The sequence below is a fragment of the Salmo salar genome, unplaced genomic scaffold (genome assembly GCF_965601325.2).
Source record: "Salmo salar unplaced genomic scaffold, fSalSal1 ptg000306l, whole genome shotgun sequence".
Taxonomy (NCBI): Eukaryota; Metazoa; Chordata; class Actinopteri; order Salmoniformes; family Salmonidae; genus Salmo; species Salmo salar.
The window spans coordinates 1,009,587-1,035,000 of record NW_027675347.1 but is presented as its reverse complement, the minus strand read 5'-3'; the positions used below and the strand labels follow the sequence as shown (position 1 = coordinate 1,035,000).

Genomic DNA, 25,414 nt, shown 5'->3' with positions numbered 1-25,414 from the left:
GAGAGGGGGGACACAGAGAGAGGGGGGACACAGAGAGAGGGACAGAGGGAAAGAGAGGAGAGAGAGAGAGAGAGAGGAGGGACAGAGAGAGAGAGAGAGAGAGGGGGACAGAGAGAGAGAGGGACAGAGAGAGAGAGAGGGACAGAGAGAGAGAGAGAGGGACAGAGAGAGAGAGAGAGGGACAGAGAGAGAGAGGGGGACAGAGAGAGAGAGAGGGACAGACAGAGAGAGAGACAGAGAGAGAGAGAGGGGGACAGAGAGAGAGAGAGAGGGGGACAGAGAGAGAGAGAGAGAGAGAGAGGGGGACAGAGAGAGAGAGAGAGAGGGGGACAGAGAGAGAGAGAGAGAGGGGACAGAGAGAGAGAGAGAGAGAGGGGACAGAGAGAGAGAGAGAGAGGGGGACAGAGAGAGATGAGAGAGAGAGGGGGACAGAGAGGGAGAGAGAGAGAGGGGGACAGAGAGGGAGAGAGAGAGAGGGGGACAGAGAGAGAGAGAGAGAGAGGGGGACAGAGAGAGAGAGAGAGAGAGAGGGGGACAGAGAGAGAGAGAGAGAGAGAGAGAGGGGGACACCGAGGGGGGGACACAGAGAGAGGGACAGAGAGAGAGAGAGAGAGAGGAGGGACAGAGAGAGAGAGGGACACAGAGAGAGAGAGAGAGAGAGAGAGAGAGGGACACAGAGAGAGAGAGGAGGGACAGAGAGAGAGAGAGAGGGACAGAGAGAGAGAGAGATACAGAGAGAGAGAGATACAGAGAGAGAGAGATACAGAGAGAGAGAGAGAGAGGGACAGAGAGAGAGAGGGACAGAGAGAGAGAGATACAGAGAGAGAGAGGAGGGACAGAGAGAGAGAGAGAGGGACAGAGAGAGAGAGAGATACAGAGAGGGAGAGAGAGAGACACAGGGAGAGAGAGAGACACAGGGAGAGAGAGAGACACAGGGAGAGAGAGAGACACAGGGAGAGAGAGAGACACAGGGAGAGAGAGAGACACAGGGAGAGAGAGAGACACAGGGAGAGAGAGAGACACATGGAGAGAGAGAGACACAGGGAGAGAGAGAGACACAGGGAGAGAGAGAGACACAGGGAGAGAGAGAGAGAGAGAGAGAGCGAGAGGTAGAGAGAGACAGACAGAGAGAGGGATAGAGAGGACAACATAATGATTGAGATGAATAGTTTCACATGAAGTTAATTTCATATCACATGTAACAAGACAGTTTAGTTACCTGGAGGAAATGGATGTGATCCTCTGTGTGTGAGAGCTGCTCCAGCTCAGTGCTTCTCTTCCTCAGCTCAGCTATCTCCTGCTTCAGTTGCTCCAGGACTCCTTCAGCTTCACTCACTTGATCCTTCTCTTGGGCTCTGATCAGCTCCTTCACCTCAGAGCTCCTTCTCTCAATGGAGCGGATCAGCTCAGTAAAGATCTGATCACTGTCCTCCACTGCTGCCTGTGCAGAGCGCTGTTAAGAGAGAGAGAGAGAGAGAGAGAGAGGAAGGAGAGAGAGAGAGAGAGAGAGAGAGGGACAGAGAGAGAGAGAGAGAGAGAGAGAGAGGGACAGAGAGAGAGAGAGAGAGAGAGAGAGAGAGAGAGACAGAGAGAGAGAGACAGAGAGAGAGAGACAGAGAGAGAGAGACAAGGAGAGAGACAGAGAGAGAGAGACAGAGAGAGATAGCAGTTAGTTAATACACAACCCCCTGCCTCTGATGCCCCTTCCCTCCCGCTAAGCCCACCTCCGTACGGTACAGTAGCCTCTGTGCTGCTTTGAGTCAGAACGCTGCCACCCTGCTCTCCAGGTCCACCAAACCCAGTGATCAGTGGTTCCTCCCAGACCCACGGCCCAGGCACCACCACCCCCCCCTCCTCTCGTGTGGGTCTCAGCAGCTGCCAGGCCCTCAGTACTGCAGCATAGAAATCAGAGACCCCTGTTGTATTGAGTCTCTCCGGCCGCATGATGAAGAGCTGCTGATCCAGCCACAAACCCAATTCAGTTTTCCATAAATGGCACCCAAAAAAACCTACCTTTTAATTTACCACTAAAACCTGTTCTTAGGACCAAGCCATAAAAACTGTATTATAATAATAACTGGTTTACGTTTTAACTACCAACAATTGGTAAAAACTTTCCCCTTTCGGAAACAATGGGACGACCTCAGAGTTGACAAGGTAAAACTCTGTTGTTCTGCCGCTGAACAAGGCAGTTAACCCACTGGTCCCCAGGAGGCCGTCATTGTAAATAGAATTTGTTCTTAACTGACCTGCCTAGTTAAATAAAGGTCTCATTAAAAAGTCTGGCAATAACTTAACTTTTCATTAATTAGACAGACTCCTCTAAATAATAAATATAATAAAATAACAAAAAAACAGTTAAATGCTAAGTACTATACATAGGTTTTATTAAAAAATAACAATAGAACCTATTTAGTACTATAATGGTATTTACTAACATAATATTATTACTATAATAGTTTCTAAAGGGGTTGTAGGCTACCCTACCCTAGAATTAGGGTTCAGGATAAAACAGGTTATACGTAGGGTTAGAGTTTCTGTACAGCACTTTGTGACATCTGCTGATGTAAAAAGGTCTTTATAAATACATTAGATTGATTGTTAGGTACAGGGTATTTAAAGAGATAAACTGTATGGGTTTATATCTCTCTTGCTCCTCCCTGTGGTCTTCTGTGGGTACTACATACCTCATTCACCACACTTGATAGGCTCATAATCTGAGGTAGCAACTGAGTCAGAGCTACAAATCAATGATCTCCACCTATCCATTAGGTTTACAACTCAGTGAACCTGCGCAGCATTCTCTCTATTTGATGTCTACGAACCAACAGATTTCAACGATTATCATATTACCCAGCAGCCATTTAGAAACAAATAAAATAAGGTTATTTCTTTTTTTTCTCTTTCTTCTGACTGTTTAAATCGGCCACATCTTGAAAAAGAGAACAGGGACATGCGATTTGTTGAGAATTTACACCTTTTTATATATATAAAAAAATATATATATATACAGTTAACAGTTATATACAGTTGTATTTCCCTGTAGCTCAGTTGGTAGAGCATGGTGTTTGCAACGCCAGGGTTGTGGGTTCGATTCCCACGGGGGGCCAGCACAGAAAAAAAAAAAAAATGTATGGAAATGTATGCATTCACTACTGTAAGTCGCTCTGGATAAGAGCGTCTGCTAAATGACTAAAATGTAAAAAAAAAAATGTAAAAAAATGACCAGAACATGTTTAACGTTTGAAGGCTTTGCGCCAACTATCCCTGTAGACCACTAAAATCTATAACCAGGTGATCAGTGAGCTTCCTCAGCAAGTAGCTGTAACCTAGTTAATAATAAGTTACCTGAGGTAAACCTACAAGGATAGTTAATAATAAGTTACCTGAGGTAAACCTACAATGATAGTTAATAATAAGTTACCTGAGGTAAACCTACAAGGTTAGTTAATAATAATTACTTCAAAACCACAGCAAACAGCTGGGACATATAGTAATATTATATATATAATATTATATCACTGGGCTCCTCTGTGCTAACAAACCCTGTGTACCACCCCTCCCCTGTTTAACCTTGAATTTCGTTCAGAAAAACACTTCCACATTTAGCAAAATGAACCAACTCTTTACGGATCTGTTCGGTGGTAATAAACGGAGGCAGATTAGACACCACTACTCTTGTCGAAATCAGCACCAACACAACACCTCACATAAATCATACTGGTAACTAGCCGGACAACAAGACTCACCTTTTACATTACCACAACCACCGCCTTGTTCATTCTGGATACAGAGTGGATATGTTCCTCTCCCACCTGTTCACCGACCAGGATCAATAATTCCTCCACACCATTCTCCACAACGCACCTGAAGAGACAGCGTTTCTTCTCCACTCGGTTGAGGACATCAAACTACCCTACTCCCCCCTCAACTCTAACCGATAAACAGAGGAAACCGATAAACAAACCCTCCCACCATGACAAAATACATTTGGAAAATAGGCAAAAGAATAGCTGCACTCTTCACGAACGACAAAACCTCACGTTACCAACTTCTTCTTCTTCTATGGTATAATGGCGGTCCTCAAACCAACGTTAAAGGAGCATGGCGCCTCCTACTGTGCTGGAGTGTGTTCAATCACGGTTTACACCATTTCTAAATCCTCCTACCTAACTCAGTACTTCTGAAAAAATAAAAAAGATCCCTACTAACTTCTAATAGACCCTCCCCCATCCCCCAAATCCCTTCCAAACCCCCCCCAACCTCAATGACCCTACACTTCAATCTTTCCCTCTCTTCAACATCCTTACAACAATATAACAACACATGCTCCACCGTTTCATTGACAATACCCTCCAGACACAAACCATTCACATGCTGCCAACCAGATGGAAGGACCAGTTCAATGTACAATGTCCTAAACACAATCGAGGAAACACCACCTCTTCCTTCCTAATCTGACCTTTGAACCTTGTTCCACCGACCTTTCATTGGAGGGCATATAAATGCCATCCCTTGTGCTCAGAGTCCCATCTCTTCTGCAACACATCTATCAAAACGTCTCTGATCTCACATTTGTCCTCACCTCTACCCAGTGGAACATTAATATATATTATATCTTGTTTTAAAGTTATTTTAGCTAACTAGTCTACAATTTCATTCCATTCCACACCTGAATGTGCTGGGACCCAGCAGAATCTCACTACTAGACCCATTCTCTCAATTCTCCATAATAACATTAACACCTCCAATAGTAGGTCACTCCTAATAGATTTACCAGATGATAAACTATTCAATACAGACAGAGAATCAGAGGATACTATAACTCTAACAGGTTGTACGTCCTCCACCCACTGGAGGACAACTATTATCACCAACAGTTCAACTGAGTACACTGACAGTTCATCTGTTAGTCTTCTACATATCTGCACATCACATTCAGGAAGGTAAACACCTGCTCCTGTGGGCCCACTATCTGGGCCCTTGGATCCATCTGTGAAAAGAGGTAAAAAAGCATAACAACTTCTACCAATGTAATTGTCAACCAGTTTCCCTTTATCACTGACTTCTGACCCAATCTTTCCTTTTGTCTACCAAGGTTAGATCAACAACAGGATCTGGGAGTAACCATGGAGGAACATCCCCTATCACCACAGAAAAGGGCCAACCTCCAACTCCCTGAAACTACTCTCATCAGCAAGCTTTCCAACTGTCCAACCAAAACCACTGCCTTGTCTACTAGTATATTCCCAACAGTCATCTAGAACAGTAGCAGTGGGATGCTCAACCTCACAGCCTTTCAACCCAATAAGCTAATGACAACACCAGGCCAACTAACCCTACACTCATTAAAACCCACTACCCCATTCCACTACTTTGACCCTATCTGCTCCTGCACCAGGCCAACTAACCCTACACTCATTAAAACCCACTACCCCATTCCACTACTTTGACCCTATCTGCTCCTGTAACCAGGCCAACGGCCTGGGAGGACGGGACACCACCACTCAACACACCCTGGAACTCTTCTGAAGTCAAATCTAGTATGACCAAATACTTCTCTGCAGCTGCCACCAAAACATATTTTTTTCTGTGATTTACATTCCATTTCTGCGGTACAGTTGATAACCATTTGCTATGAACACTAAGAAGCCAACCTTACTGAAGCATATATCACTGGTTGGCCCATCCCTCTGTGCTGTCACAGATCTACTACTCACAGGGATCCTCTCAGGATCCCTCAGCCTTGACCCATCCTCCTCTACTTTCTTCACTGCCTCAGCAGTGACAACCTGTTCCCAACAGTGGGGTCAGTGGGATTGGATAGGGGCCCCTCTTCCTCTCTCTCTCTCTCTTCTCTGACTGGAGGAGACAGGTGAAATGGTGTGTCTCCTCTGGTCAACAATACTCACCTTGAGAGACTCCACAGCCTGTTGGAGCTCCTTCAGCTCCTTCTCTCTCTCCTGGAATCTCTGCTGGACCTTCTGCTGACTCATCCCCAGCTGCCTCTGTGGAGAATCACTCTTCAATGAGCTATCAAGCTTTATTAGTCCAGTAGATCAATAGTATAGTAATGTGACATAGGGCCCATAGAGAGGAAGGTCTAAAAAATGGATGGTCCATTTACTAAATGATATTTATTTGTTGCTATGTGAATGATTATAGTTTTTATGGTAGGACTACATGTATCAACAGGTTGAGACTGAACTTTGGACTCATAAAAGGGCATTCAGAATGATAATAGTGTTTGACATTATAAAATGGTGATACATCTGGAGAATCTGGGTTGACATATCTATATACTCAAGGTTTGTGTTCATATTTGTTCTGCTGAGGATCCATTTCATTTGAATGATCTCATATTCAAACAGCCTTAGTTCCTACTGTATCTTTAATTCTTTGTTTATCAGACAGTCACCAACAAGTTGTTCTGGTCTTACCTGTTTCTCAGTCCTCTCTGCTGCAGCTGACACTGTATCATGGCCTTTATGTTCATCCATTGTACACATCAGACAGATACACTGCTGATCGGTACGACAGTAAACCTCCAGCAGTTTGTCATGATGAGAGCAGATCTTCTCCTGTAGTTGTGCGGTGGCTTTGACCAGCTTGTGCTTCTTCAAAGCAGGAGATTCGTAGTGAGATTGGAGGTGAGTCTCACAGTAAGAGGCCAGACACACCAGACAGGACATGAGGGCTTTCTGCTTTCTGGTCCCAGTGCAGAAATCACACGCCACATCTCTAGGTCCAGCATAGCACAGAGCAGGAGGGGGAGCAGCCTGGAGTCCTGTCTTCTTCAGTTTCTCCACCAGCTCAGCCAACATGTTATTTTTCCTCAGATTAGGCCTTGGAGTGAAGGTCTCTCTGCACTGAGGACAGCTATAGACCCCTTTCAGAACATCCTGATCCCAGCAGCCCTCAATACAGCTCCTACAGTAACTGTGTCCACAGGGGATGGTGACTGGTTCCTTCAGTAGATCCAGACAGACAGAACAACAGAACTGGTCCTGGTCCAGCAGAACTCCCTGTTGAGCCATTTGGACGGTTGTTCACTCTCACACAGACAGACGACACAGAGACTCAGATCAGTTTCGTTTCCTCAGAAGAGAGTTTGTGAAGGGGGAGGGATTTCCTGGTTCTGCCAGAGGGGTGGGGTTAGAGGGAGGGTGGGGTTAGAGGAATGCAGGAAGAGAGAGAGGAACTGCATGCAACATCAAGAGGGAGACAAATAGTTTTGTTCCAATGTTAGAGCCCTTAACATGGAACAAATGACATAATGAATCTTAAAATGTGAGTTGTTAGAATATATGAAGGGTAACAGTTTTCTATGAAGTACGTATGTATCATTATTTTAATCACCTTTATAATGCCTTATAAATCAATAAGTCCTGAGGAGGTGTGATATATGGTTATTATACAGTACCGCGGCTAAGGGCTGTTCTTAGACAAGACACAACACGGATTGAGAATTATCTAACACTTTCAACAATACAATCACATTTTATTTTATTGGTTTCATACACATATTTATCAGATGTTATTGTGGGTGAAGTGAAATGCTTGTGTTCCTGGTTCCAACAGTGCAGTAATATCTAACAATGCTTGTGTTCCCAGCTCCAACAGTGCAGTAATATCTAACAATGCTTGTGTTCCCGGCTCCAACAGTGCAGTAATATCTAACAATGCTTGTGTTCCCAGCTCCAACAGTGCAGTAATATCTAACAATGCTTGTGTTCCCAGCTCCAACAGTGCAGTAATATCTAACAATGCTTGTGTTCCTGGCTCCAACAGTGCAGTAATATCTAACAATGCTTGTGTTCCTGGCTCCAACAGTGCAGTAATATCTAACAATGCTTGTGTTCCCAGCTCCAACAGTGCAGTAATATCTAACAATGCTTGTGTTCCTGGTTCCATCAGTGCAGTAATATCTAACAATGCTTGTGTTCCCAGCTCACAGAGGGCAAATCTAAAAAGTCAATGAAAATATTAGGACAAGCAATGTATATATATATATATATATATATATATATATATATATATATATATATATATATATATACACTGTGTACTGTGATGTGATGCATAGACAATTTGGAGTACATCTGTAGTATATCTGAAGAATAGTAGATGTACAGCAGTAGTTATATAGGATGAACCATGACTAGAATACAGTATATACATATGAAGTGGACAGCAGTAGTTATATAGGATGAACCATGACTAGAATACAGTATATACATATGAAGTGGACAGCAGTAGTTATATAGGATGAACCATGACTAGAATACAGTATATACATATGAAGTGGGCAGTAGTAGTTATATAGGATGAACCATGACTAAAATACAGTATATACATATGAAGTGGACAGCAGTAGTTATATAGGATGAACCATGACTAGAATACAGTATATACATATGAAGTGGACAGCAGTAGTTATATAGGATGAACCAGGACTAGAATACAGTATATACATATGAAGTGGACAGCAGTAGTTATATAGGATGAACCAGGACTAGAATACAGTATATACATATGAAGTGGACAGCAGTAGTTATATAGGATGAACCATGACTGGAATACAGTATATACATATGAAGTGGACAGCAGTAGTTATATAGGATGAACCAGGACTAGAATACAGTATATACATATGAAGTGGACAGCAGTAGTTATATAGGATGAACCAGGACTAGAATACAGTATATACATATGAAGTGGACATCAGTAGTTATATAGGATGAACCATGACTGGAATACAGTGATGGTTTATGTGGTTCGGGCTATGTATTTAGGTTGAGGGGTGTTTGTTTTATGTGGTCCGGGGTTTGTTAGAACATAGACTATGTTAGTGTATTTCTATGTTCTGTCTTGTCTATTGTAGTTCTATGTTTAGTTAATTGGGGTTGGACCTTCAATTGGAGGCAGCTGGTTATCGTTGCCTCTGATTGAAGGTCCTATAATTAGGAGGTTGTTTGTCATGGGGGTTTTGTGGCAGATTGTTGCTGTGTATAGCTTTGTGCCTTACTGGCCTGTTCTTTGTCCTTTAATAAAAGAAGATGAGTGTACATTTTCCCGCTGCGTCTTGGTCTAAACCCTACGACACCTGTGACATTTACATTAGGGTGTATTGTTAGATACTACTGCACTGTTGGAACCAGGAACACAAGCATTTCACTACACCCACAATAACATCTACTAAATATGTGTATGTGACCAATAACATTTTTATTTGATTGTATTTTTGAAAGTGTTACATAATTCTCAATCCGCTTTGCGTCGTGCCTAAAAACAGCACTTAGCCGTGGTACTGTATATTAGCCATATACTGTCACCACTTCCACCGAAGTCATTTCCTCTCCTTGTTCGGCGGTCGGCGTCACCGGTCTTCTAGTCATTGTCGATCCACTTTTTTCATTTTCCATTTGTTTTGTCTTGTTTTCTTACACATCTGGTTTCCATTTCCATCATGAATTGTTGTGTATTTAACCCTCTGTTCCCCCCATGTCCTTGTGTGGAATTGTTTGTTTGTAAGTGCTTGTACTCTGTTACTGGTGCGCATCGGGTTTTGTACCCATGTAGGTTCGTTTTGTATTAAACTGCTCCGGCTATTACCTATCTCTGCTCTCCTCCCAGACCCACGGCCCAGGCACCACCACCCCCCCCTCCTCTCGTGTGGGTCTCAGCAGCTGCCAGGCCCTCAGTACTGCAGCATAGAAATCAGAGACCCCTGTTGTATTGAGTCTCTCCGGCCGCATGATGAAGAGCTGCTGATCCAGCCACAAACCCAATTCAGTTTTCCATAAATGGCACCCAAAAAAACCTACCTTTTAATTTACCACTAAAACCTGTTCTTAGGACCAAGCCATAAAAACTGTATTATAATAATAACTGGTTTACGTTTTAACTACCAACAATTGGTAAAAACTTTCCCCTTTCGGAAACAATGGGACGACCTCAGAGTTGACAAGGTAAAACTCTGTTGTTCTGCCGCTGAACAAGGCAGTTAACCCACTGGTCCCCAGGAGGCCGTCATTGTAAATAGAATTTGTTCTTAACTGACCTGCCTAGTTAAATAAAGGTCTCATTAAAAAGTCTGGCAATAACTTAACTTTTCATTAATTAGACAGACTCCTCTAAATAATAAATATAATAAAATAACAAAAAAACAGTTAAATGCTAAGTACTATACATAGGTTTTATTAAAAAATAACAATAGAACCTATTTAGTACTATAATGGTATTTACTAACATAATATTATTACTATAATAGTTTCTAAAGGGGTTGTAGGCTACCCTACCCTAGAATTAGGGTTCAGGATAAAACAGGTTATACGTAGGGTTAGAGTTTCTGTACAGCACTTTGTGACATCTGCTGATGTAAAAAGGTCTTTATAAATACATTAGATTGATTGTTAGGTACAGGGTATTTAAAGAGATAAACTGTATGGGTTTATATCTCTCTTGCTCCTCCCTGTGGTCTTCTGTGGGTACTACATACCTCATTCACCACACTTGATAGGCTCATAATCTGAGGTAGCAACTGAGTCAGAGCTACAAATCAATGATCTCCACCTATCCATTAGGTTTACAACTCAGTGAACCTGCGCAGCATTCTCTCTATTTGATGTCTACGAACCAACAGATTTCAACGATTATCATATTACCCAGCAGCCATTTAGAAACAAATAAAATAAGGTTATTTCTTTTTTTTCTCTTTCTTCTGACTGTTTAAATCGGCCACATCTTGAAAAAGAGAACAGGGACATGCGATTTGTTGAGAATTTACACCTTTTTATATATATAAAAAAAAATATATATATACAGTTAACAGTTATATACAGTTGTATTTCCCTGTAGCTCAGTTGGTAGAGCATGGTGTTTGCAACGCCAGGGTTGTGGGTTCGATTCCCACGGGGGGCCAGCACAGAAAAAAAAAAAAATGTATGGAAATGTATGCATTCACTACTGTAAGTCGCTCTGGATAAGAGCGTCTGCTAAATGACTAAAATGTAAAAAAAAAAAATGTAAAAAAATGACCAGAACATGTTTAACGTTTGAAGGCTTTGCGCCAACTATCCCTGTAGACCACTAAAATCTATAACCAGGTGATCAGTGAGCTTCCTCAGCAAGTAGCTGTAACCTAGTTAATAATAAGTTACCTGAGGTAAACCTACAAGGATAGTTAATAATAAGTTACCTGAGGTAAACCTACAATGATAGTTAATAATAAGTTACCTGAGGTAAACCTACAAGGTTAGTTAATAATAATTACTTCAAAACCACAGCAAACAGCTGGGACATATAGTAATATTATATATATAATATTATATCACTGGGCTCCTCTGTGCTAACAAACCCTGTGTACCACCCCTCCCCTGTTTAACCTTGAATTTCGTTCAGAAAAACACTTCCACATTTAGCAAAATGAACCAACTCTTTACGGATCTGTTCGGTGGTAATAAACGGAGGCAGATTAGACACCACTACTCTTGTCGAAATCAGCACCAACACAACACCTCACATAAATCATACTGGTAACTAGCCGGACAACAAGACTCACCTTTTACATTACCACAACCACCGCCTTGTTCATTCTGGATACAGAGTGGATATGTTCCTCTCCCACCTGTTCACCGACCAGGATCAATAATTCCTCCACACCATTCTCCACAACGCACCTGAAGAGACAGCGTTTCTTCTCCACTCGGTTGAGGACATCAAACTACCCTACTCCCCCCTCAACTCTAACCGATAAACAGAGGAAACCGATAAACAAACCCTCCCACCATGACAAAATACATTTGGAAAATAGGCAAAAGAATAGCTGCACTCTTCACGAACGACAAAACCTCACGTTACCAACTTCTTCTTCTTCTATGGTATAATGGCGGTCCTCAAACCAACGTTAAAGGAGCATGGCGCCTCCTACTGTGCTGGAGTGTGTTCAATCACGGTTTACACCATTTCTAAATCCTCCTACCTAACTCAGTACTTCTGAGAAAATAAAAAAGATCCCTACTAACTTCTAATAGACCCTCCCCCATCCCCCAAATCCCTTCCAAACCCCCCCCAACCTCAATGACCCTACACTTCAATCTTTCCCTCTCTTCAACATCCTTACAACAATATAACAACACATGCTCCACCGTTTCATTGACAATACCCTCCAGACACAAACCATTCACATGCTGCCAACCAGATGGAAGGACCAGTTCAATGTACAATGTCCTAAACACAATCGAGGAAACACCACCTCTTCCTTCCTAATCTGACCTTTGAACCTTGTTCCACCGACCTTTCATTGGAGGGCATATAAATGCCATCCCTTGTGCTCAGAGTCCCATCTCTTCTGCAACACATCTATCAAAACGTCTCTGATCTCACATTTGTCCTCACCTCTACCCAGTGGAACATTAATATATATTATATCTTGTTTTAAAGTTATTTTAGCTAACTAGTCTACAATTTCATTCCATTCCACACCTGAATGTGCTGGGACCCAGCAGAATCTCACTACTAGACCCATTCTCTCAATTCTCCATAATAACATTAACACCTCCAATAGTAGGTCACTCCTAATAGATTTACCAGATGATAAACTATTCAATACAGACAGAGAATCAGAGGATACTATAACTCTAACAGGTTGTACGTCCTCCACCCACTGGAGGACAACTATTATCACCAACAGTTCAACTGAGTACACTGACAGTTCATCTGTTAGTCTTCTACATATCTGCACATCACATTCAGGAAGGTAAACACCTGCTCCTGTGGGCCCACTATCTGGGCCCTTGGATCCATCTGTGAAAAGAGGTAAAAAAGCATAACAACTTCTACCAATGTAATTGTCAACCAGTTTCCCTTTATCACTGACTTCTGACCCAATCTTTCCTTTTGTCTACCAAGGTTAGATCAACAACAGGATCTGGGAGTAACCATGGAGGAACATCCCCTATCACCACAGAAAAGGGCCAACCTCCAACTCCCTGAAACTACTCTCATCAGCAAGCTTTCCAACTGTCCAACCAAAACCACTGCCTTGTCTACTAGTATATTCCCAACAGTCATCTAGAACAGTAGCAGTGGGATGCTCAACCTCACAGCCTTTCAACCCAATAAGCTAATGACAACACCAGGCCAACTAACCCTACACTCATTAAAACCCACTACCCCATTCCACTACTTTGACCCTATCTGCTCCTGCACCAGGCCAACTAACCCTACACTCATTAAAACCCACTACCCCATTCCACTACTTTGACCCTATCTGCTCCTGTAACCAGGCCAACGGCCTGGGAGGACGGGACACCACCACTCAACACACCCTGGAACTCTTCTGAAGTCAAATCTAGTATGACCAAATACTTCTCTGCAGCTGCCACCAAAACATATTTTTTTCTGTGATTTACATTCCATTTCTGCGGTACAGTTGATAACCATTTGCTATGAACACTAAGAAGCCAACCTTACTGAAGCATATATCACTGGTTGGCCCATCCCTCTGTGCTGTCACAGATCTACTACTCACAGGGATCCTCTCAGGATCCCTCAGCCTTGACCCATCCTCCTCTACTTTCTTCACTGCCTCAGCAGTGACAACCTGTTCCCAACAGTGGGGTCAGTGGGATTGGATAGGGGCCCCTCTTCCTCTCTCTCTCTCTCTTCTCTGACTGGAGGAGACAGGTGAAATGGTGTGTCTCCTCTGGTCAACAATACTCACCTTGAGAGACTCCACAGCCTGTTGGAGCTCCTTCAGCTCCTTCTCTCTCTCCTGGAATCTCTGCTGGACCTTCTGCTGACTCATCCCCAGCTGCCTCTGTGGAGAATCACTCTTCAATGAGCTATCAAGCTTTATTAGTCCAGTAGATCAATAGTATAGTAATGTGACATAGGGCCCATAGAGAGGAAGGTCTAAAAAATGGATGGTCCATTTACTAAATGATATTTATTTGTTGCTATGTGAATGATTATAGTTTTTATGGTAGGACTACATGTATCAACAGGTTGAGACTGAACTTTGGACTCATAAAAGGGCATTCAGAATGATAATAGTGTTTGACATTATAAAATGGTGATACATCTGGAGAATCTGGGTTGACATATCTATATACTCAAGGTTTGTGTTCATATTTGTTCTGCTGAGGATCCATTTCATTTGAATGATCTCATATTCAAACAGCCTTAGTTCCTACTGTATCTTTAATTCTTTGTTTATCAGACAGTCACCAACAAGTTGTTCTGGTCTTACCTGTTTCTCAGTCCTCTCTGCTGCAGCTGACACTGTATCATGGCCTTTATGTTCATCCATTGTACACATCAGACAGATACACTGCTGATCGGTACGACAGTAAACCTCCAGCAGTTTGTCATGATGAGAGCAGATCTTCTCCTGTAGTTGTGCGGTGGCTTTGACCAGCTTGTGCTTCTTCAAAGCAGGAGATTCGTAGTGAGATTGGAGGTGAGTCTCACAGTAAGAGGCCAGACACACCAGACAGGACATGAGGGCTTTCTGCTTTCTGGTCCCAGTGCAGAAATCACACGCCACATCTCTAGGTCCAGCATAGCACAGAGCAGGAGGGGGAGCAGCCTGGAGTCCTGTCTTCTTCAGTTTCTCCACCAGCTCAGCCAACATGTTATTTTTCCTCAGATTAGACATGACTGGAATACAGTATATTCATTTTTATTTATTTCACCTTTATTTAACCAGGTAGACAAGTTGAGAACAAGTTCTCATTTACAATTGCGACCTGGCCAAGATAAAGCAAAGCAGTTCGACAACATAGAACAACACAGAGTTACACATGGAGTAAAACAAACATACAGTCAATAATACAGTAAAAAAATAAGTCTATATACAATGTGAGCAAATGAGGTGAGATAAGGGAGGTAAAGGCAAAAAGGCCATGGTGGCAAAGTAAATACAATATAGCAAGTAAAACACTGGAATGGTAGATTTGAAGTAGAAGAAAGTGCAAAGTAGAAATAGAAATAATGGGGTGCAAAGGAGCAAAATAAATTAAGAAATAAATAAATACATTAGGGGAAGAGGTAGTTGGGCTAAATTATAGATGGGCTATGTACAGGTGCAGTGATCTGTGAGCTGCTCCGACAGCTGGTGCTTAAAGCTAGTGAGGGAGATATGTGTTTCCAGTTTCAGAGATTTTTGTAGTTCGTTCCAGTCATTGGCAGCAGAGAACTGGAAGGAGAGACGGCCAAAGGAGGAAATGGCTTTGTGGGTAACCAGAGAGATTCCTGACCTTATCTTCTCTCAAGAAGATGTCTGGTAGTCCCATTTAAATACCTTTTTTGGACATTTCAAGATAGCAGATGTTTGAGTTGGGTCTATTAACACAGCTGTGAGTTGTTATTTTTTTCATTTTTTCATTTTTGACAAAATGAGCACTTCTGGAAGTGACAGATTTTGACTCATATTGAGTGATAAGACTGAGCTATTGAAAAACACTTTTTCAACATTTCAAGATAGCAGTTAGTTCAGTTTGATCTTATTAAAGACAGCTGTATATTATTTTTTTTGACCCAAAAATATTCTATGTTCACGCCCACTTTTTTTGCACTATGTTTGAAGGCTGTCAACTTCTTGTCAGGAGGAGAATCACTTAGCCTTTCAACTAATTTTCAAATGATAGGATGCCTATTTAAAAACACTTTTTCAACATTTCAAGATAGCAGTTAGTTCAGTTTGATCTTATTAAAGACAGCTGTATCATTTTTTTATTCATTTTGACATATTGTTTGGGACCACTTTTTTTGCTCTATTTGAAGGCTGTCAGCTTCTTCTCAGGAAGAGAATCACTTCGCCTTTCGACTAATTTTGGGTTAGTTCTCTCAAGAAGAACTAACCCATCTCAACATGACAGAAAGTAAGACAGGAGAACCTACAGTATACTGTATTCTAGTCCTGGTTCATCCTATATAACTACTGCTGTCCACTTCATATGTATATACTGTATTCTAGTCATGGTTCATCCTATATAACTACTGCTGTCCACTTCATATGTATATACTGTATTCTAGTCCTGGTTCATCCTATATAACTACTGCTGTCCACTTCATATGTATATACTGTATTCTAGTCATGGTTCATCCTATATCACTACTACTGTCCACTTCATATGAATATACTGTATTCCAGTCATGGTTCATCCTATATAACTAGTGCTGTCCACTTCATATGTATATACTGTATTCTAGTCATGGTTCATCCTATATAACTACTACTGTCCACTTCATATGAATATACTGTATTCTAGTCATGGTTCATCCTATATAACTACTGCTATCCACTTCATATGTATATACTGTATTCTAGTCCTGGTTCATCCTATATAACTACTGCTGTCCACTTCATATGTATATACTGTATTCTAGTCCTGGTTCATCCTATATAACTACTGCTGTCCACTTCATATGTATATACTGTATTCTAGTCATGGTTCATCCTATATAACTACTGCTGTCCACTTCATATGTATATACTGTATTCTAGTCCTGGTTCATCCTATATAACTACTGCTGTCCACTTCATATGTATATACTGTATTCTAGTCCTGGTTCATCCTATATAACTACTGCTGTCCACTTCATATGTATATACTGTATTCTAGTCCTGGTTCATCCTATATAACTACTGCTGTCCACTTCATATGTATATACTGTATTCTAGTCATGGTTCATCCTATATAACTACTGCTGTCCACTTCATATGTATATACTGTATTCTAGTCATGGTTCATCCTATATAACTACTGCTGTCCACTTCATATGTATATACTGTATTCTAGTCCTGGTTCATCCTATATAACTACTGCTGTCCACTTCATATGTATATACTGTATTCTAGTCCTGGTTCATCCTATATAACTACTGCTGTCCACTTCATATGTATATACTGTATTCTAGTCAAGGACTATCCTATTTAATTATTGCTGTCCACATACTATTCTTCAGATATACTACATATTTGATCCATATTACCTATACATCCCTTTACATTTATATATACACTACCGGTCAAAAGTTTTAGAACAATTAAGGCTTTTTCTTTATTTGTACTATTTTCAACATTGTAGAATAATAGTGAAGACATCAAGACTATGAAATATCAGATATGGAATCATGTAGTAACCAAAAAAAGTGTTATATTTATATATTTTATATTTGAGATTCTTCAAAGTAGCCACCCTTTGCCTTGATGACAGCTTTGCACAATCTTGGCATTCTCTCAACCAGCTTCATGAGATAGTCACCTGGAATGCATTTCAATTAACAGGTGTGCCTTGTTAATTTGTGGAATTTCTTTCCTTCTAAATGCATTTGAGCAAATCAGTTGTGTTGTGACCAGGTAGGGTTGGTATACAGAAGATAAGCTCTATTTGGTAAAAGACCAAGTCCACATTATGGCAAGAACAGCTCAAATAAGCAAAGAGAAACGACATGAATGTAAAAATAAAGAAAAACCCTTGAATGAGTAAGTGTGTCCCAACATTTGACTGGTACTGTATATATATATATATACTCCAGACTGGTTCTGTGTGTATATATATATACTCCAGACTGGTACTGTGTGTATATATATATATATATACTCCAGACTGGTTCTGTGTATATATATATATACTCCAGACTGGTTCTGTGTGTATATATATATATATATACTCCAGACTGGTTCTGTGTATATATATATATACTCCAGACGGGTACTGTGTGTATATATATATATATATATATATACTCCAGACTGGTTCTGTGTATATATATATATATACTCCAGACTGGTTCTGTGTGTATATATATATATATATATATATATATATATATATATACTCCAGACTGGTTCTGTGTATATATATATATACTCCAGACGGGTACTGTGTGTATATATATATATATATACTCCAGACTGGTTCTGTGTGTATGTGTGTGTATATATATGTGTGTATATATATATACTCCAGACTGGTTCTGTGTGTGTGTGTATATATATATATATATATATATATATATATATATACACACACATATACACACATATATATATACACACATATACACACAGTATATACTCACAGTATATATATTTATATTCCAGGACTCCAACATGGCTCATCCTAATATTTCTATATTTCTTAATTCCTTTACTTTTTACTGTCACGTCCTGACCAGTAATAGGGGTTATTTGTTATTGTAGTTTGGTCAGGTCGTGGCAGGGGGTGTTTGTTTTATGTGGTTCGGGCTATGTATTTAGGTAGAGGGGTGTTTGGTTTATGTGGTTCGGGCTATGTATTTAGGTAGAGGGGTGTTTGGTTTATGTGGTTCGGGCTATGTATTTAGGTTGAGGGGTGTTTGGTTTATGTGGTTCGGGCTATGTATTTAGGTAGAGGGGTGTTTGGTTTATGTGGTTCGGGCTATGTATTTAGGTAGAGGGGTGTTTGGTTTATGTGGTTCGGGCTATGTATTTAGGTTGAGGGGTGTTTGTTTTATGTGGTCCGGGGTTTGTTAGAACATAGACTATGTTAGTGTATTTCTATGTTCTGTCTTGTCTATTGTAGTTCTATGTTTAGTTAATTGGGGTTGGACCTTCAATTGGAGGCAGCTGGTTATCGTTGCCTCTGATTGAAGGTCCTATAATTAGGAGGTTGTTTGTCATGGGGGTTTTGTGGCAGATTGTTGCTGTGTATAGCTTTGTGCCTTACTGGCCTGTTCTTTGTCCTTTAATAAAAGAAGATGAGTGTACATTTTCCCGCTGCGTCTTGGTCTAAACCCTACGACACCTGTGACATTTACATTAGGGTGTATTGTTAGATACTACTGCACTGTTGGAACCAGGAACACAAGCATTTCACTACACCCACAATAACATCTACTAAATATGTGTATGTGACCAATAACATTTTTATTTGATTGTATTTTTGAAAGTGTTACATAATTCTCAATCCGCTTTGCGTCGTGCCTAAAAACAGCACTTAGCCGTGGTACTGTATATTAGCCATATACTGTCACCACTTCCACCGAAGTCATTTCCTCTCCTTGTTCGGCGGTCGGCGTCACCGGTCTTCTAGTCATTGTCGATCCACTTTTTTCATTTTCCATTTGTTTTGTCTTGTTTTCTTACACATCTGGTTTCCATTTCCATCATGAATTGTTGTGTATTTAACCCTCTGTTCCCCCCATGTCCTTGTGTGGAATTGTTTGTTTGTAAGTGCTTGTACTCTGTTACTGGTGCGCATCGGGTTTTGTACCCATGTAGGTTCGTTTTGTATTAAACTGCTCCGGCTATTACCTATCTCTGCTCTCCTGCATCTGACTTCACTGCCACCAGGTCCGCAATCCTTACATATACCACACCTCCTCAGGCCTTATTGCTTATTAGAACACATAAGTGTATTATAAGGCATTATAAAGGTCATTAAAATAATTATAATATGTACTTCATAGAAACTGTTACCCTTTATATTCTAATAACTCACATTTTAAGATTCATTATTTCATTTATTCCATGTTAAGGGCTCTAACCAAGGAACAAGACTATTTGTCTCCCTCTTGATGTTGCATGCAGTTCCTCTCTCTCTTCCTCCCTCCCTCTAACCCCTCCCTCCCTCTAACCCCACCCCTCTGGCAGAACCAGGAAATCCCTCCCCCTCCCACAAACTCTATTCTGAGGAAACGAAACTGATCTGAGTCTCTGTGTCGTCTGTCTGTGTGAGAGTGAACAACCGTCCAAATGGCTCAACAGGGAGTTCTGCTGGACCAGGACCAGTTCTGTTGTTCTGTCTGTCTGGATCTACTGAAGGAACCAGTCACCATCCCCTGTGGACACAGTTACTGTAGGAGCTGTATTGAGGGCTGCTGGGATCAGGATGTTCTGAAAGGGGTCTATAGCTGTCCTCAGTGCAGACAGACCTTCAGTCCGAGGCCGACGCTGAGTAAAAATAACATGTTGGCTGAAATGTAGAGAAAGTGTTTTAAAATAGGCATCCTATCATTTGAAAATTAGTTGAAAGGCTAAGTGATTCTCCTCCTGAGAAGAAGCTGACAGCCTTCAAACAGAGCAAAAAAAGTGGTCCCAAAAAATATGTCAAAATGAATAAAAAAATGATACAGCTGTCTTTAATAAGATCAAACTGAACTAACTGCTATCTTGAAATGTTGAAAAAGTGTTTTTAAATAGCTCAGTCTTATCACTCAATATGAGTCAAAATCTGTCACTTCCAGGACTGCTCATTTTGTCAAAAATGAAAAAATGAAAAAAATAACTACTCACAGCTGTGTTAAAACCTCTTGGGGATAGGGGGCAGTATTGAGAATTTTGAAAAAAAATATGTGCCCATTTTTAACTGCCTCCTACACCAACTCAGAAGCTAGAATATGCATATTATTGTTCAGGTTTGGATAGAAAACACTGAATTTTCTAAAACTGTTTGAATGGTGTCTGTAAGTATAACAGAACTCATATGGCAGTCAAAACCCTGAGACAAATTCTGACCGGAAGTGGATACCTGATGTGTTGAATTACCTTTAAGCCTATGCCATTGAAACACACAGGGGCTTATTAATCGTTGAGCACTTCCTATGGCTTCCACTAGATGTCACCAGTCTTTACAAAGTGTTTTGAGTCTTATACTGTGAGATCTGACCGAACAAGAGCCTTGGAACGGTGATGGCCGATTAGACTCTGGCGCGCGAGTTCATGTTGGGTACTCTCGTTCCAATACGTTTTAAAAGAGAATGCAATCGTCCGCCTTGAATATTATTCATGTTCTGGTTAAAAAAGGCACTAATGATTTATGCTATACAACGTTCGACATGTTTGAACAAACGTAAGTATTTTTTCTCCCTTCTTTCATGAAGAGAAGTCCGGCGGGCTTAGATCATGTGCTAACAACACAGAGCTTTTTGGACATAAATTATGAGCTTTTTCGAACAAAACTACATTTGTTATGGACCTGGGATTCCTGGAAGTGACATCTGATGAAGAGAATCAAAGGTAATGGATTATTTACATAGTATTTTCGATTTTAGATCTCTCCAACATGGCGGTTAGTCTGTATCGCAAAGCGTATTTTTATGGGCGCAGTGCTCAGATTATTGCAAAGTGTGATTTCCCAGTAAGGTTATTTTTAAATCTGGCAATCCGGTTGCGTTCAAGAGATGTAAATCTATAATTCTTTGAATGACAATATAATATTTTACCAATGTTTTCGAATAGTAATTATTTAATTTGTCGTGCTGATTTGACTGGCGGTTATTGGAGGGAAACGATTTCCTCAACATCAACGCCATAGTAAAACGCTGTTTTTGGATATAAATATGAACTTGATAGAACTAAAAATGCATGTATTGTCTAACATAATGTCCTAGGAGTGTCATCTGATGGAGATTGTAAAAGGTTAGTGCATAATTTTAGCTGGTTTTCTGCTTTTGGTGATGCCTGTCTTTGAATTGACAAAACATTACACACAGCTATTGTCAATGTACTCTCCTAACATAATCTAACTTTATGCTTTCGCCGTAAAGCCTTTTTGAAATCGGACAACGTGGTTAGATTAAGGAGATGTTTATCTTTCAAAGGGTGTAAGATAGTTGTATTTTTGAGAAATTTGAATTATGACATTTAATTGTTTTCAAATTTGGCGCTCTTGATATTTCACCTGTTGTTGATAGGGTGTACCAGGGGTGGGACGCATGCGTCCCACATAGCCCCTAGTACATAGAGATTAAAGGAAAAAGCTTCTACCAGTCCGTGGTGAGTAATCCCAGTTCTGATGTCCAGAAGTTATTTTCGGTCGTAAGAGACGGTAGCAGCAACATTATGTACAAAATAAGTTAAAAAATAAGTTACAAACAACACAAAAAAATGAACAAAATAGCACAATTGATTACGGGCATGTAAAACATCAGCCATACTCTTCGGCACCATTTCTGAGATATCTCTTGTTGAAACTGAACAAATTGTGGTACAGCAGGCTGCTCCAAAGCAAGAGAGCTATTAACTAGTGTTGAGCTGTGATGACAAGCCTTTTGTCTTCTGTATTTAAATTAGTCACTAACCAGGAGTGACATGACCTCCATTCCCCTGCTGGGAGGGATTCTAGACCCTCGTTTATGTAGCTCTATTTTAGAACAAGTTATTTCCTTCTTGAATGATTTTCATGACAAATCTACTAAAAAACCCTTGCTGGTCTCAACACAATATCCTCCTTGGCCAGATAACAATTTTCCTTAATAATTCCATTACTTAAATGAACTTCAGAATCGTCTCATGTCCTAGCTGTAGGCTACTTGTTTTAATGGCTCTAACATGCTCTAAGGTTCCAGCTTGTAGAGATGATCTAAAACATGTTTCCCAGCATTCTAAAATGAGTTGAAGAAAATGTGAATAAAAGTTATAAGGTGAAACATCGGAAACCAAACTTCTTAGGAGAGATTAATTTATTGAAAATCCTTTGAAATCAACATCGGAAGACACACTCAATCAGGCGGGGGCACACACTCAATGAAAGTCGAAACTTGAGAGAGTTTTACAAGATCAAGTCAGAAAATTACTTTGTTAGCAAAGGCATAATGGAGATTATGAGCCCCGGCTCTCATATCTGAAACTGTGCTGAGTGGAGGCTACAACTGCCTCGAAAACATCTCAGACATTACACTGGAGCGGAGACTGGCTGATTTCTCACTGTCACCCCTGAGGACACTGTTGATCCAAGGCATGTAGGCAGAGAGCTTCATGTAGACAGCGTATTTCCTCACGGCACAGGCCTTATCGAAGGACAGGATCCCTGCAGCATACACTCTGCCGTCTTTGGGGTCCTGGACTGCCAGGGCACCGCCTGCATCCCCAAAGCACACATTCTCCTGGTACTTGCTGGCTCCAGTACAGAACATGTTGTCGTCTATGGTTGGAGTGCTGCCACCACGGTTGTACTCTGCCTTACAGAAGCTATGCGATGCCACAGGCAATACCAGGTGTTTCAGTGACTCAGCGGGGGTGAAGTGGACCCCCCAACCCCAGCCTGTGATGATGCCTTTCTCCTGGGCTGCCTCAGCCAGGTCCTCACCCCTCTCAGGCAGAGGGATGGGCATCACAGCCTCGCTCAAGGTGAATGGCTCCTTCAGCTGAATCAGAGCCAGGTCGTTGTCCCAGTCTGACACGCTCTGGAAGCCTGGGTGCAGAACCACCTAGAAGGGGAAGGGAATAATTCATAGGACCTTTTTTTTGACGATCTACTGTATTTGTGCTCTAACTACCTATAAGACTGAAAATGATGATGTAGGTGAGAGAGCCCAGTGCAGTTCTGCTTGCTGTAAATACTGAATTGTCTGTATATTGTTTGAAAGAGATGGTAATGGGTATACTAGCTCACCTTTTCTACAGCAACTTCTTTGGAGTCATTGGCTTGGGAGTATCGCGTGATGCCTAGGTACACCTTGGGGATGATTGGTTCTTTCCCCTGGGTGTCCTGCCTACTCTTCCTGACAAACAAGTTCCTGCCAGCGGTCAGGACCCAGCGGTCAGAGATTAGAGCTCCCCCAGCGAAGCCCCCGTTCATGACGTTTTTACTCAGATAGACCATGGCCTGCCAGGGGACATGAGGGGCCAGGGTGCCCCCAACCATACGCCTGAAGCGCAGGTCTGGGCAAGAAACACAACAACATTATTTCTATACAATCTCTATATGGTTAAAACATCCCCAACTCAGCACCACCTAGCACTTACTGCTGTGCAACTCAAACACAACCATAAAAGATTATTGCAGAAAAATGAAATGTGCCTCAATACAATTCCAGCCTTTGTTTTAGTTTGAGTTTGAGTTTGCTAAAATCAACACTATTCACTTGAATACACATAACATTTGGTAGTAGCTTTCTGGAACCTTTTAGCTTTGACCTGACAAAAGTTCAGTAAATTCATTAATCATCTACTATTATCTAAAAAAAATAAGTGTTGTCATGACTTGAGCCAGACAAGGCTAGCTTTCACAGAATTACCTTGGAGGTCACAATACGCAGAAACCTAGATGAGGATGGAATTAGTGTCATTTCTCTTCTCAAACATTTTCCTGAAACGTTTGATGAGAGGTGGATTTTGAGGAATTTTACTTTTCAAGGCTTTCATGCTCTGTAGATTTTCCTAATGACATATTTTACCATCCAGCTTGGAGGAAGCTGAGACTGAGGATCTCTCCTTCCTTTCCTCCCTGCTTGCCTTCTCTTTGATCCCTGTCATCTCATGTGTGTCGCTGCTGAATCGATTTTTAAGATAATCGGGATAATAGCTGTGAGCCGTGAGACTTAACAAGGTTCTCACTTGAAAGTGATGGTGACATCCTCATTTTGGCCACAGCTACTGTATTCTCCAACAGGCTGAATAGGAACAGCTTGTGTCTGCTCAGCTCAGAGTTGCGTAAGGGGATCCATAGTGAAGATTGGCTTCAGAACATCCGATGAGAGTGACAGTGTAATTGAAATGTGAGTGATATCCTTACACGAACCAGTCACAATGGGCCAGCAAATATAATATGTTTCGGAAATAGACAAATTGCACGTGTGAAAACACACGTGTAATGTGTAAGTCCAATATTTTTGGGCGATATTCTGCATCAATGGTGTCACTAACACCCACCTTAACATAGACATGGGACAAGAAAGGTTGTCAATGATCTTTAAAATGTACATGTTTTTGTTTGAAAACGTTTCATCCCTCTCACTTTGTTGACATTTCAATCTAAATCAGAAAAAGTAAGCCCGTATTGGCATAAGGCAGGGAGTTGGTTATGTGTCAGTTAGACAGATAGCTACCTGAATTGTCTGACATCTCATCAATTGATTTGGTTTTGATTTTGATTTTGATTTTGATTTTGTCCTGTTCCAGACAGACACAGGAGGCCGCGAGGAGCACTACCAGGAATGACCTGCGGACAGAAGGAACACATAAGTACAGTACACACACACAGAGCCAACTGACAGACAGCTCCCAAACACTCACTAGTACCACAACTAACGGTTCCTTTACTTAGGAAGTCTCTGGGCTTGCTTGTTAACCTATATTTAGAAAAGGTCTCTAGCTAGAGCAATTTGAATGTTTTTTGAAAGATTTAAGTAGCTGTGTTTCCCTGCCATTTTACAAAGATCCATTGTCCAAAGACATTTCAGAGATTCATTTGGATTGGTACTGCAATGACAACAATTGCCAGGCAACTAGGGTTTTGTTGAAGAAAGAATATGAAAAGTATAACATACCACATTTTGATGGAAATATCTGTTTATCAGTTTGTATGTTGAGCTGTGTCTCCTCTGTAAAGACGATGTACTCCGTGAGAAGTTATAGGACCAAGGCCTTATATCTGCTGAGGAGAGAACTCACCCCCTGTCTGCCCACCGCTGGGAATTT

At 41.1% G+C, this 25,414-nt stretch overlaps 3 protein-coding genes and 1 pseudogene across 3 annotated transcripts in view; all 4 read right to left on the bottom strand.

The window, feature by feature from the left end:
- Positions 1-1,944, bottom strand: part of LOC145875666 (tripartite motif-containing protein 16-like) — a 3,917-nt gene extending 1,973 nt beyond the window's left edge. The window contains exons 1-2 of the mRNA XM_082971504.1: positions 1,894-1,944; positions 1,220-1,453 (exon numbers count right to left, since the gene is read on the bottom strand). Of these exons, the coding sequence (XP_082827630.1) occupies positions 1,220-1,453; positions 1,894-1,944 (285 nt within the window). The remainder of the gene's footprint in view (positions 1-1,219; positions 1,454-1,893) is intronic.
- Positions 1,945-4,275: 2,331 nt separating this feature from the next.
- On the bottom strand, positions 4,276-7,052 carry LOC145875684 (E3 ubiquitin/ISG15 ligase TRIM25-like; annotated as a pseudogene).
- Positions 7,053-12,089: 5,037 nt separating this feature from the next.
- LOC145875683 (tripartite motif-containing protein 16-like) lies at positions 12,090-14,652 on the bottom strand. Its single transcript, XM_082971521.1, has 2 exons — positions 14,255-14,652; positions 12,090-13,822 (listed from the first exon to the last, which is right to left on the bottom strand). The coding sequence occupies exons 1-2, from the start codon at positions 14,636-14,638 to the stop codon at positions 13,625-13,627; spliced, it is 582 nt and encodes a 193-aa protein (XP_082827647.1). The 5' UTR covers positions 14,639-14,652; the 3' UTR covers positions 12,090-13,624.
- A 7,785-nt stretch (positions 14,653-22,437) lies between these two features.
- LOC145875682 (haptoglobin-like) lies at positions 22,438-25,414 on the bottom strand. Its single transcript, XM_082971520.1, has 4 exons — positions 25,264-25,414; positions 24,823-24,935; positions 23,388-23,656; positions 22,438-23,202 (listed from the first exon to the last, which is right to left on the bottom strand). The coding sequence occupies exons 1-4, from the start codon at positions 25,266-25,268 to the stop codon at positions 22,639-22,641; spliced, it is 951 nt and encodes a 316-aa protein (XP_082827646.1). The 5' UTR covers positions 25,269-25,414; the 3' UTR covers positions 22,438-22,638.

Bases quoted from the DNA above. Each gene is read 5' to 3' on its own strand.
- LOC145875682 (XM_082971520.1), bottom strand. The intron at 23,657-24,822 runs GTAGCTATCTGT...TTTCTTGCCCAG, and splicing joins TGAGATGTCAGACAATTCAG to ACCTGCGCTTCAGGCGTATG. The intron at 23,203-23,387 runs GTGAGCTAGTAT...TTCCCCTTCTAG, and splicing joins AAGAAGTTGCTGTAGAAAAG to GTGGTTCTGCACCCAGGCTT.
- LOC145875683 (XM_082971521.1), bottom strand. From the start codon at position 14,638: ATGTTGGCTGAGCTGGTGGAGAAACTGAAGAAGACAGGACTCCAGGCT. The intron at 13,823-14,254 runs GTAAGACCAGAA...GATTCTCCACAG, and splicing joins CAGAGAGGACTGAGAAACAG to AGGCAGCTGGGGATGAGTCA.